The 13,790-nt window shown below is 36.3% G+C and overlaps 1 protein-coding gene across 1 annotated transcript in view; it reads left to right on the top strand.

Annotated features, from left to right (window-relative positions):
- The window catches only part of LOC127455125 (chloride intracellular channel protein 4), a 45,026-nt gene that overhangs the window by 19,397 nt on the left and 11,839 nt on the right, over window positions 1–13,790 (top strand). Inside the window, exon 2 of the mRNA XM_051722734.1 lies at window positions 12,729–12,838. Within this exon, the coding sequence (XP_051578694.1) occupies window positions 12,729–12,838 (110 nt within the window). The remainder of the gene's footprint in view (window positions 1–12,728; window positions 12,839–13,790) is intronic.

Raw genomic sequence — 13,790 nt, 5'->3', positions numbered from 1 at the left:
TATCAGATGACGTCTCCTCATGCAGCACCCACAGGCAAGAAAAAGCTGCAAAAATTCAGAACAAGACTAGAATCAGTTCTTCAAGTAAATCAGGAAAATAGTTAAGACTTTATGAAACCGTAAAGATTAGCAGAAATACAGGAGTATTGATAAGAAAAGTGGGATGATTAAGTTGCTTACAATCAATTGCTCTGTACTGTTGTGTGTCATCCACACAATAAATAAATAAATAGAAAGACATCAGTATGGCACTAATATATAGATTGTATCTGTTCTATTACTCACTAATGTTTGAACCTTTAACTTTGGTAATTTTTTCTACAATTCAAGAGTGTGCATGTTTGTGTGATTGTTCAAATGTTTGATTTCAGTGGTTTTGAAAAACATACAAACATGTTTTTTGAATCTGTGAAAGAATATTAATGATTTATGTAAGATTCTATCTAAATAAAAAATGTTTTATAAAAAAGTGAGTAAATGAATGGATGGCAAGTACAGCATGATACATGGTTTTATGTAAGTGTGGGACCCAGGGAAGCACAAAATAACATATCTGGGTCCTGGGCTGAGAAAGTTTAAGAACCTCTGCCCTAGATACAGTAAAAGGAAAAAGTATTTTTATTTTAATTTTTAATTTGTATTTTTTTATAGATAATACAGGTTTGCTGATAATCTATTATTAATGAATTATTTACTGTTGATGAATTACTGCTCATACAGTATTTATTAGTCTATATAACAATGTGTACTTTATAGTTTTTATATTGTAAAACATTGTAGATAATTGTAAGAGTGCATGTTTTTTTCTTAGGAGTCCTGGGGCTAGTTGCACCAGCTATACGAAAGTTACAACTTCGCCTAGTTGTGGCATAAACCGTATCAAGATCAAACAAAAATTCACAGCTTTTTAACACTTGTGTCTACAAATTTGAAGGCTGCTTACATGAGACCTTAAGCAAAGCTAGTGCATCCCTATACCTGGTGTATTTTGGGCTTTTGCCTGGTTAATAGTCCTGCGTTTTGGGCCAAATCTTATTTTTTGGGTTATTATTGGGATTTTGGTTGCACAATAAACTGCATCTGGGATTTTATTGAATTTTGTTGCCTCTATGCCTGTGCTGGTCACGGTAAGGAAAGACTTAAGATCTTTTTTCTTTATTTATTTTTTTACATTCAATAAATACATTTTAAAAACTATCGGCCATTCTGTCTTTTCCAGCGTAGTTATCGATCTCAGTAAATCCACTATCGTTCAGCCTCTACTTTTAACACTGGGTAAACTTCATTCAAGATTATACTTCTTCATATATCTTAGTATAATCCTCCGTAGTCCTGTGTCAGGATTTGTAAACCCTGTTTCGCAATATTTTTACGAGGTTGATAACATTTTGGAAGATGATCGGAAGTACACAACTTGCAACTTGTTTTAATAACTGTTTCCATATGTGGAAATGTTGCCATGTAAATCCACTCTAGTTGTCTTAGTTTTTTTTTTTTAACTCCTGTTTGTGCAGTTTGCCTTTTTGGACCAAAATTGAAAAAGTTAAACTGTCTTCATCACTTGCTTTTACATGTTTGCAGTCACTGTTAATGGTTTGCACCTCTTGGCTACAAGTGTGAAGAGTTCCTTAACTCAGGGTTAAAAGTGGCCTTAACCTAGGGTTTAAAAAGACATGTTTAATCATAGGTTGAAAAGCCCATTATGAAACTTTTCTCTGAAATAAGAAATCCCTCACTTTTTCTGCATCTCTTTTGTCTTTCTCCTTTTTCTTTCCTTCCTTCCTTAAAAGGTAATGCTATGGCCAGACTGTGCACTCCAGTCAGTGTAGAGGCACTGGAGAATGAGCGCATTGTGATTGTGAAGAGTTTGGCTGTTTGGAGTTCTAAATTTAGTCTAATGGGCACTCCCCCCAAGCCCCACCTCTGACCTGTGAGACTCCCAGTATGGCCTGACAAGGGAAGGCTGAAAAAGAGAGCAAGAATGGGGGCTGTGCCATGTGTATGTGTATCTGATTGACAAGGTTGCTGTTCATTTACATCACTGAAATGTGTGTGTGACTCAACCTTCATACATTGCCCTCTGTGATATCATCAGAGCTGTGGTGGAAGAGACCGCATGCACGTCAGATAGACTCACCAGCCACTGTAGCTTCATGACTCACTGTCTCCACTGGACTGCTGTGTGAGCAATCTATGGGGAGCTGAAATCCTTCGAAATCCACTGTCCCTGACAGTGTTGTATTTGAGTTTATTAGGCAACACTTCAAATCCACCTGCTCTTGAGAGATGGAGAATGGGACACACTGTGATTTTAATTAATGTGAAATCATATTAGCAGTGCACATGGTGACCATGAACAAGGTTTTTCCCAATGAGATGCTGATTTTACTGTTTTGGACTAAAATGTCTCAACATTTCACAAGGGGACTTGAACATGAAAGTGTTTGAATATTAAATGGGCATTCAGTAGTTCTCTAGCTAGTGTTAGCATTGCTTTTCTTCGTGTACTTTAAGTACCGATATGACAGTAGTGTTAGATGCTGTACTGACATCTGTCGACATGGATCAGCATGATCATCTCTGCTGCCCCGCCAGCTCTGGAATATCACTTGCATCTGGAAAATGTCAGAGTTTGAGGTAATTTCTAAAGTTCTTTATTATTACTATTGCTTAGCCTAAAAACAAATGTCAGAATTCAAGCAAACAGACTTCTACAGTTATGGACAGATTATTATTGTCCCTCATATAAATAATCTTTGGAGACTGTCTACGTTTCACGTTATTTCTAAAGACAGTTATTACCTTTATTAGAGAACTGCTTAGCTTAAAATAAACCTTAATTATCTAGTGATACAGAATGTTATGGTAAAGGAAAGATTAGAATTTTTTTTGATTATCAAATTTAGCATGTCCATGAATACTGTATTTGAAGAACTAATTTTGTTTCCAAGCAAACCAACATCATGGTTTACTCAAAATCCACAACAATCGCTGTGCCTAGCTACTAATAAGCTTAATAATGTCTGACCTGTCCAACAAAAAAGATGCAACGTCAGCATCACTACTATTTTTTTTCTCTGCTATCAAATCTTTCCACCTTGTGTATGCTGTACCGATGTTTACTCTATTTTTTTGTATTTGCTGGTCTTTCTGTCTTCTTGCTTCTGACCTTTTTCGCTTCTTTGGCAGCACAGCTACTGAATCTTCTGTAGTCTCTGCTTCTAAAGCACGATAATACATTGTAAATATGTTCCATTGTGTTCTTTTTGCTCTTCATGTCACCAAACAACACTGCGCTAAGCATATAGCCAAGATTACCTACATAGGCAGCAGCCAATTAGCGCGGTCATGTCATTTCAACATGGCGAAACACATTGAAGGGGGTGACCCGCACCATGTATAATAAAAACCCTTTTTTATAGAAAACTATTATGAGTACAGTCTTCATCTCATGTGAGTGCACACCATTCAGATCACTCTTCACAAAAACACAATTCATTTTTTGTGTAAAAAAAATTTAATTAGCCCCAAATTACTGAATACACCTTTAAGTGATTATGATACTAAACTCATTCAAAACAATCAGTACGTTTACATGCACTTCAAAAGTTCGATTTCAGTCAGCCTACACCAATAATTCTTTTTTTTTTTTTAATATCTTGTAAAAGCTTAATCCAGCTGAAATTGCACTAGTCAAATTTTTGTGAAGTCTGTAAAAAACAATCCTGTTGTTTAAAAACAAAAAAACAAAAACAAAACTGGCAGCTGTGGTTGCCAGAATAATTATGTAAAAATGTAAACAACTTTACAGAACAACCTGTACATTTTACAGTTTAAAACTGTTGTAATTTAGATGACCATGCTGGCACTGTAAAAATAATAATAATAATAATTGTTAAATTTACAGTAAAAAAAAAAGGTCAAACTTTATATTAACCTTCTGAAACTGTAAAAATCTGCTTTTTACTTTTATAAGGTATTGTTAATCACCGTAAAAATTACAAAAGAGCACATGATGACATGAAGTTCACCAATAGTGGCTCTTCCAAGAGCAATGACCAATAAACATGTAGAGACAGTGCTCAGTGTCACTCACACAAACACTAAACACCATCAGGGTAACACATGTGAAATATAAATAATGCAGTAAACATGAACTAAACTACATTAAATATAAAACAGAACACCCCAATGTATGTAACTGATATTAAAAATAAGAAGAAACATAACTATTCCCATAAAATATAATGAAATATGATGGGTCATGCAGGGAATTGTGGGAACGCCCGATTATTGATTTTTACTGTAATTTTAACAATAATTTACTGTAAAAAGTACATGTACTCTCTTGTTAAACAGTGTAAATTTTTACCATTAATTATACAGGAAAATCATACTTTTTACATCTAAAAAAGTTGTAATAAGTTTTTATTGTCTTCAAATATATTAAACATTTTTACTGTATATTTTACAGTTAATACTCGTCAATTAACATTTTTTTTCTGTAGCATTTTTTACAGTCTTTTAAAATTACAGACATTTTTACAGTGTATTAGACCTTGATAATGTGATCGTAGCTTGGCTTCATCCAGCATAAATACACATTAATCGGACTACAATTGGCCTTGGCGTGACTTGGCACCAACAATCATCCATGTGATTATCTGGCATGATTGTTGGTGCCAGATGGGCTGGTTTGGGTATTTCTGTAACTGCTGATCTCCTGGGATTTTCACGCACAACAGTCTCTAGAATTTACTCCAAATGGTTCCAAAAACAAAAAATATCCAATTAGGGGCAGTTCTGTGTACAGAAATGCCTTGTTGATGAGAGAGGTCAACAGAGAATGGCCAGACTGGTTCGAACTGACAAAGTCTATAGTAACTCAGATAACCACTCTGTACAATTATGGTGAGAAGAAGGGTTTGTGCAGTTTTGGCAGCACGATGTGGACCTACACAATATTAGGCAGGTGGTTTTAATGTTGTGGCTGATCGGTGTATAAGATACATACAGTTGAAGTCAGAAGTTTACATACACTTAGGTTGAAGTCATTAAAACTCATTTTTTAACCACTCAGCAGATTTAATATTAGCAAACTATAGTTTTGGCAAGCTGTTTAGGACATCTACTTTGTGCATGACACAAGTAATTTTTCCAACAATTGTTTGCAGACAGATTGTTCCACTTTAAATTGACTATATCACAATTCCAATGGGTCAGAAGTTTACTTACACTAAGTTAACTGTGCCTTTAAGCAGCTTGGAACGTTCCAGAAAATTATGTCAAGCCTTTAGACAATTAGTCAGTTAGCTTCTGATAGGTGTACTGAATTGGAGGTGTACCTGTGGATGTATTTTAATGCCTACCTTCAAACTTAGTGCCTCTTTGCTTGACATCATGGGAAAATCAAAAGAAATCAGCCAAGACCTCAGAAAAAAAAATTGTGGACCTCCACAAGTCTGGTTCATCCTTGGGAGCAATTTCCAAATGCCTGAAGGTACCACGTTCATCTGTACAAACAATAGTAAGCAAGTATAAACACCATGGGACTATGCAGCCATCATAGAGCTCAGGAAGGAGACACATTCTGTGTCCTAGAGTTGAACGTAGTTTGGTGCGAAAAGTGTAAATCAATCCTAGATTAACAGCAAAGGACCTTGTGAAGATGCTGGAGGAAACAGGTAGACAAGTATCTATATCCACAGTAAAACATGTCCTATATCGACATAACCTGAATGGCTGCTCAGCCAGGAAGAAACCAATGCTCCAAAACTGCCATAAAAAATACAGACTACAGATTGCAAGTGCACATAGGGACAAATATCTTATTTTTGGAGAAATTTCCTCTGGTCTGATGAAACAAAATGGAACTTTTTGGCCATAATGACCATCGTTATGTTTAGAGGAAAAAGGATGAGACTTGCAAGCCGAAGAACACCATCCCAACCGTAAAGAATGGGGGTGGCAGCATCATGTTGTGGGGTGCTTTGCTGCAGGAGGGACTGGTGCACTTCACAAAATAGATGGCATCATGAGTAAGGTAAATTATGTGGATATATTGAAGCAACATCTCAAGACATCAACCAGGAAGTTAAATTTCTCTGCTCTGTTGCAAATGGGTTTTCCAAATGGACAATGACCCCAAGCATACCTCCAGAGTTGTGGCAAAATGGCTTAAGGACAACAAAGTCAAAGTATTGGAGTGGCCATCACAAAGCCCTGACCTCAATCCGATATAAAATTTGTGGTTATAACTGAAACAGCATGTGCAAGCAAGGAGGCCTACAAACCTGACTCAGTTACACCATTTCTGTCTGGAGGAATGGGCCAAAATTCCAGCAACTAATTGTGAGAAGCTTGTGGAAGGCCCAAGTTAAACAATTTAAAGGCAATGCTACCAAATACTAACGAAGTGTATGTACATTTCTGACCCACTGGGGATGTGATTAAAGAAATAAAAGCTGAAATAAATCATTCCCCCTACTATTATTCTGATATTTCATATTCTTAAAATAAAGTAGTGATCCTAACTGACTTAAGACCGGGAATGTTTTCTACGATTAAATGTCATGAATTGTGAAAAACTGAGTTTAAATGTATTTGGCTAAACTTCTGACATCAACTGTAGCCTCTCTCTTACTTGTTCTCTCAAACTGCCATCTGTTTTTATTTGTTATTTTTTTGGGATGCACCCAGTGTGTTTTTAAGAGGTGTTGAACAAAAGGGCTCTGTTTGTGTTTGGAGAGTCGCCCATATGGACCAGTGTTTGTGTGTGTGTCTGTGGGAGAGACCCCACTGAATGTAGAGATATTTATAGAGGAGCAAATGCTGTGGAAAACTGAAACACACTGCTGCTGTTCAGTCCTTTCCTGATAAAAGGTCTTCAAACCAGCTCGGAATCAACTTGTGGGCATCTCTGAAAGGTCGTTTGGACCCTCCCTTGTATAAGAGGACAATGTCAGTACTGTTTAAAACTGGCTGATCAAAACTTCCAGCACAGACTTTCTGGAGTGTTCTGGTATGGGTAGTGTGTTGTGTATTTGTTGGTTATTTTAGACAGGTAGAGTGTGTGTTAATGTAACACTGTTTAGCAGACTGTAGTCTGGATGTGTGTCTGAGTGAGTGCAGCTGTCTCAGAGGAAATGCTTGCCCTCAATCGTCATCATCGCAAAACAAACAAAATGCTCACTCCATGCCGGACATTTCTGGAATATATGCTGTTTCCCTCCCCTCTATCTACAGATGCCTAAGATAGGGGGAGGTGAGAAAGAAAGAGAAGAGGAGTAGTAGTAGTAAAACAAAAAGAAGAGCTGTAATGAAGAGACGGGAATCCTAAAAAACGGGAATTTTTTAATGAAAGCCCACCAGCTGCTACTCTTTTCTTTTTCTCATCCTTTTTGTTTTTTTGCTGCTTTACCAGGGTTTGTGTGATGAACTATTTATTCGAGGGAATTGGTTGAAATTGAATTCAAAAGCAGATGAGTAGAAAATGGACCCTGTGGAACCCACAACGGCGTTAACCAGTAGGCCGTCACAAGCACTGCAATTTTAAATTAATGGTTTTATATTTTTAAGTTCATTGGCTTGTACTTTTTGGTGTTTTTGTCTGTGTTTTTTTTTTTGTAAATTGAGACATCCTTGGCCAATGTTTGCCAATTTTTATATATATTTTTTTAGAATTTAACATTTTATTTCCATTTTAGAAGACAAAATAAACAAACAATTGTACGAACTAAAAATGACAAAGAATAGAAACAAAGATTAAAAAGATACAAATAATTAATAAATAGAAATAGAAAAGATAGACAAGCATTCAAATAACATACCTGAAGATAAGAAATGGTAATAAATTTACACCCATTTAAAATTACTGATTTTAATTTTTTATTTTTTTCTTGACAGTTGTGGAAATTAAATGAACACCTATTTTTTTTTTTACTCCTAAAAACAGAAGATTAACATATAAGGAATACGATGAACTTCTTTCTTGAATTAATGCTGAAAATCTCAGACATAACAAAGAAGCATTGGTATAATTTTTCACTCCTCTATAACCTCATCTTTTCTCTGTACTGTTGTAACTCTGCGAGTTTGTATAACAGGTTGTCTTGTGTGGTCTGTTGTCAGGCCTGATGGACTTAACACTACAAGGGGAGACACTGCATATGTTTGTCTCTATGGAAACAGTTGCTCACCATGTGAGACGCACTGTTTCTGTTCCCGCCAGCTGACATGGCTCTTAGAGTGACCATCTTTCATTTATGTGCTTTAAATCAGAAGTCACTGAATCAACTTGAGTCATTAAATCTAGACTCATGAGCTGTTTGCACACCGGACGAGAAGTGACGGGTAGGACAGAGCACCGATATCGCACACAGGACGATGGCAGTTCAGGTTGCAGTCCAAAGTTGTGAATCTAGTCACCATACACACAAAAGTTACAAAGGTTTTTGTGTTTCTTTAAGAATTAAAGTGATATTGATGAGTTTGCAGGTGCAACTGCGCAAACTGAATGATTAGGAACGATGATTTATTATGCAATTTCTTTATATGTAGCTTTGAATAGGCTTCATTTAAGCGGTCAACCACAAAAAGACATACTTGTTACTATAAATACATTGCTTTGGTGATATGAAATATGCACGTATACAATTGAAGTCTACATACACCTTAGCCAAATACATTTAAACTTTTTTCACAATTCCTGACATTTAATAGTGGAAAACTTTCCCTGCCTTAGGTCAGTTAGGATCACTACTTTATTTTAAGAATGTGAAATGTCAGAATAATAGTAGATAGAATGATTTATTTCAGCTTTTATTTCTAATTTAATTAATTTTAATTAATTTAATTTTAATTTTCTTTATTTATCACACATTATACATTTGCACATATACAGTGAAATTCTTCTTTTTCACATATCCCAGCTAGGCTGGGGTCAGAGTGCAGGGTCAGCCATGATACAGCGCCCCTGGAGCAGATAGGGTCAAGGGCCCAACAGTGGCATCTCGGCGGTGCTGGGGCTTGAACCCCCGACCTTCTGATCAGTAACCCAGAGCCTTAACCGCTGAGCCACCACTGCCTCCCTTCTTTCATCACATTCCCAGTGGGTCAGAAGTTCACATACACTTTGTTAGTATTTGGTAGTTTAACTTGGGTCAAACATTTTGGGTAGCCTTCCACAAGCTTCTCACAATAAGTTGCTGGAATTTTGGCCTGTTCCTCCAGACAGAACTGGTGTCACCGAGTCAGGTTTGTAGGCCTCCTTGCTCGCATACGCTTTTTCAGTTCTGCCCACACATTTTCTATCGGATTGAGGTCAGGGCTTTGTGATGGTTATTCCAGTACCTTGACTTTGTTGTCCTTAAGGCATTTTGCCACAACTTTGGAGGTATGCTTGGGGTCATTGTCCAGCTTTAACTTCCTGGCTGATGTCTTGAGATGTTGCTTCAGTAAATCACACCTTTATTTCCCCCTCTAAATAATGCATTTTTATTTTATTTTTATTTTTTGCCAGAGAAACATTGGTATTTGCATTGGGAGATAAAGATTAGGAGTTAATTAAACATTGGGATTTTTATTTATTTATTTTTTTTTTTTTGTAAAATACAAATTCAGTCTCTACCACCACACTTGAAACCTGACTGTCAACTAGAGAAACCACTCAAACTGAACACTGAGTCAACAGCAGACAGACCTGCCACAAAGAGAACTAAATGGAGGTAAAGCTTTTGTTTACCACTGAAAGAGAGAGGCTGTGAAAATGAGATATCAGCAGGGTGCCTGAACAGGAGAGAGAGATGGAGGAAGAATGAAAGAGAAAGGGAGAGAACTCTCTAGAAGAAAGTCTCCTATTCATTAGTGGGCCATACAGTCTGTGCTGCTAGATTCATTTCAACATGCAAAACCAGTTAACACGAGAACTAATAATTGTACACCACTGAGGAAAAAAGCTGATTCACGTATCAGTGCTGTTCTTTGAATTTTATTACTCTAAGAATGTACTAGAATCCATAACAGGCATATTATAGTTTAAAACTTTACTTGTATGGCACAATATGTTTTGATAAATTATCTCAATCTCATCATTGCTTCTACAATTATTCTCTCTTTCTCTCTAATAAACAAGCAAATAAACAAGTAAAATTAACAAATAAAATGAAATAAAGTAATGCAGTGTAACAGATAAAAAAAATAAATGTAATATTACAAGAGAAATTGAGAAAGATAAACTAAAAAAGTGAAGTGTAAGGCTAAACGTGCCAATGAGTTTCTCTCACACACATACTGTACTCGCACAGGTAAGTTTGCATAATTGTCGCATATACTAATGAATATCTTTCTGAATCACTGAAATACTAAGGAAAACCTCTGTTCTCTGATAAGTTATAAATATTTCACTTCTGGGATACTTCTGGGGTGAGTGAGAGATCGAGAACACGTGAATGCCAGTTGTGTGTTAGAGCTCCCACTATGTGTGGTATTCAGCAGAGAGATGAGAGGGAGGGTGGGCTCATTTCTGGATATCACTGTGGAATTAGTGTCTTCTAAGAAATGTTCACACATGCACTATAAAGATTTAATGTCAATGTCAACTTTATTTATATAGCACTAATAAAACAACATTTGTTGACCAAAGTGATTTACAGTCAAATACAAAAATTAAAAGACATAGGGAAGAGAGATAGTAGGTTTTTAACATGAATTTAAAAACATGTTTTAAAAAAGAAGAGAGTTTAGACACCAGTGTAAACCTGAGTTTATTTAAGCGTGGGTTAAAAGCATACGTTTTAAGCAGAAAAAGAATTCAGATGACATTATAAGCCTTCGAGAAGTAGAGGGATTTTAACATGGATTTGGAAGCTGGAAGAGATTCAGCGGACCTAATATGTAGAGGCAGTGCATTCCATAGTTTGGGGCCAGCTACCATAAAAGCCCTTTTTGCTTGAGTCTGGTCTTTGGTGTGATAAGCAGTTTTTGTTTTTCTGACGTCAGGGTGCTAGGGGGATTGTATGGCGTCAGTAAGTTGGTGAGATATAGAGGCTGCAGATTTTTCACGATTTGTATACTAGAATGAGAATTTTGAAATCGATTCTAAAGCGTACAGGCAGCCAGTGTAGGGAGATAAGTATAGGTGTTATTGATTCTTGCCACGCTTCAAGAGTCTGGCTGCTGCGTTTTGTACCATTTGTAAGCGTGTAGCGCAGAAGAGTTTATTCCATAATATAAAGAGTTACAGTAGTCAAGCTGAGATGTGATAAATGCATGTATAACTCTTTCAAAGTCCAATGGTGACAGAAAAGGTTTCACTTTGGATAAGAGGCGTAAGTTAAAGAAGCTTGATCTAACAACTGAATTTATCTGTTCATCCATTTTGAGATTGTTGTCAAAGACAAAACCCAAGTTTCTCACATTTGTTTTAGTATATGCGGACAGTGTACTGGAATTTAGTTGAGTGATGGTGTCGTTATTTTGACAAATAGAATAATCTCGGTTTTGTCTTCGATTAATTTAAGGACGTTTTTAGACATCCATGATTTTATGTCTCTTAGACAGCTCAACACTGTGTCGAATGTGTTTTGCTTTGAGCATCGCAGGGGCAAATACATTTGCGTGTCGTCTGCATAGCAGTGAAAATGCACCCCGTGTTTTCTAAAAATTTCTCCAATTGGGAGCATATATAAAGAAAAAAGGATGGGAGAAGGATAGAGCCTTGAGGGACTCCCCAGGGGAGGTGCGCTTTAGAAAATGTATGTTTTCTGAATATTGCCTGCCTGTTAGATAAGAAAGAAACCATTGTAAAACGGTACCCTTCAGTCCTACACAATGTTCAAGGCGAGAGATGAAAGCTGTGCTAAGTTCTAAGAGGACTAATATTGTGTTATCTCCTTTGTCTAGTGCACAAAAAATGTCATTTAAAACTTTTAATAGGGCCATCTCTGTACTATGAGATGCTTTAAAGCCCGAATGAAAGATCTCCAATATAGAGTTTGAGTTCAGAAATGATTGAAGCTGCAATAAGACTACTTTTTCCATGATTTTTGAGAAAAAAAGCAAGTGTGAAATAGTGTAACTATAGCATGTTTAAAATTTTCTGGAAAGGTAATTATGCCCCAGATTTAAGATTCCAAACGTTTGGCTTCATAAAATGGGTTTACATTTCCAAAACATTCATTAACATTATACATTCAATCAAACTTGCATCATACCAATATATCAGTTTTAAGTGGTCCTATGTATATAAATGTTTATAGCCAGGATTTGCTGTACATGCTCAGGACTTTTAGGGTCTTGGGATGGTCATGGTGGTGTTGAAAGGACGCACTCATAGGGATAGTGTGTAATACTGTAAAATGTCGTATCTCCACCTATGCTGTGGGTTATCATAGGTTTATTGTTCTGGAAATAGTTGACATGTTTTTTAAGTCGGGTCAGTTCGGCCTCTGCTATTAGTGTGTGTGTGTGTGTGTGTGTGTGTGTGTGTGTGTGTGTGTGTTGAAAGCTGGGCCAAAGTGAATCTCAATCTTCAGCCAAATAAGTAACATGGAGATTGTGATTGGTTAACATTCTGTTAGTTAAGCAATCTTTCTTGTGATTGCAAAATGTTCAGTTTTGGAATTGTAGCAGATATTGCATTGGAATTTTTTTTTTTTTTTTCATTTCTGAAATCAGACTTATATTTCTACATTATTTTTTCTCTCTCTTGGTCTCTTTCTCTTTTTCAGGCTGGCAGTGATGGGGAGAGTATTGGAAACTGTCCATTTTCTCAGCGTCTCTTCATGATCCTGTGGCTAAAGGGTGTGGTCTTCAATGTCACCACTGTGGACCTGAAGAGGTGTGTGTGTGTGTTGTGGTCAACAGAGCCGTTAGGGAGATTCTAAAGGACTGCAGTTAGTGAATATTTTAATACATTACAAAATTCTCTATAATTAAGTATAATTTGGTGTTAAACAGGGTAAGGGCTATGATAACTTTAAGAGCATTCAAGAGTGTACTATAAACTATTTACCTGTATGCAAATTCCTTTACCTCTTAGAAACTTGATGTCCAGAAACGCTTTTAGACCAGGAGATTGTGCTCTTTAACAATATATGATTTGTGAAATAAGCTACTTACTCCACTCCTTTAGTCTCTCTCTCTCTCTCTCTCTCTCTCTCTCTCTCTCTCAGACTTTGTACATATGATCTCCAGTATTTTATAAGGCTATAGCACACAGAGAGACATTTTTCAACATCAAGTTTGTAAAATGAAATCAAGTGAAAGTGACTAAGACACCAACTGTCATCAATCATTTTTACTTTGTTCTTTCGTTCTCATTTTTCATTCTATTTTCGTTTTCTGTTTTCGTTCTTCCATTTGTCCTTTCATTTTCATTTTTCATTCTTTCATTTTCTTTTGTTCTTTTTGTTCTTTTGTTCATTTGTTTTTTATTCGTTCATTGTTACTTTTTGTTCTTTTGTTTTTTTTTCTGTTTTCGTTCTTTCATTAGTTCTTTTGTTTTTCATTTTCATAATTTAATTTTCTTTTGTTCCTTCATTCATTCAGTTTTTTTCCGTTCATTGTTTCTTTTTGTTCTTTCGGTCTTTGTTCTTTTTGTTCTTTCATGTTTTTTCTTCTGTTTGTTCCTTCTTCTAAACACACATTATCTCTCTCCTCCTTTCTCTCCCTCTTACTCTTTCCTTCGTGTTACTGTGAGTGATATGGTGCTTCTTGTGTTCATGCCAGAGGTGCGAGGTAATTTCCTGTTGTTGTGGTTGGTAAGATTAGAGTGTTCCTGTCAGCAGGGC

This window comes from Myxocyprinus asiaticus, chromosome 17 (assembly GCF_019703515.2).
Source record: "Myxocyprinus asiaticus isolate MX2 ecotype Aquarium Trade chromosome 17, UBuf_Myxa_2, whole genome shotgun sequence".
Classification (NCBI taxonomy): domain Eukaryota; kingdom Metazoa; phylum Chordata; class Actinopteri; order Cypriniformes; family Catostomidae; genus Myxocyprinus; species Myxocyprinus asiaticus.
This window is presented reverse-complemented; position numbering and strand designations above follow the sequence as displayed.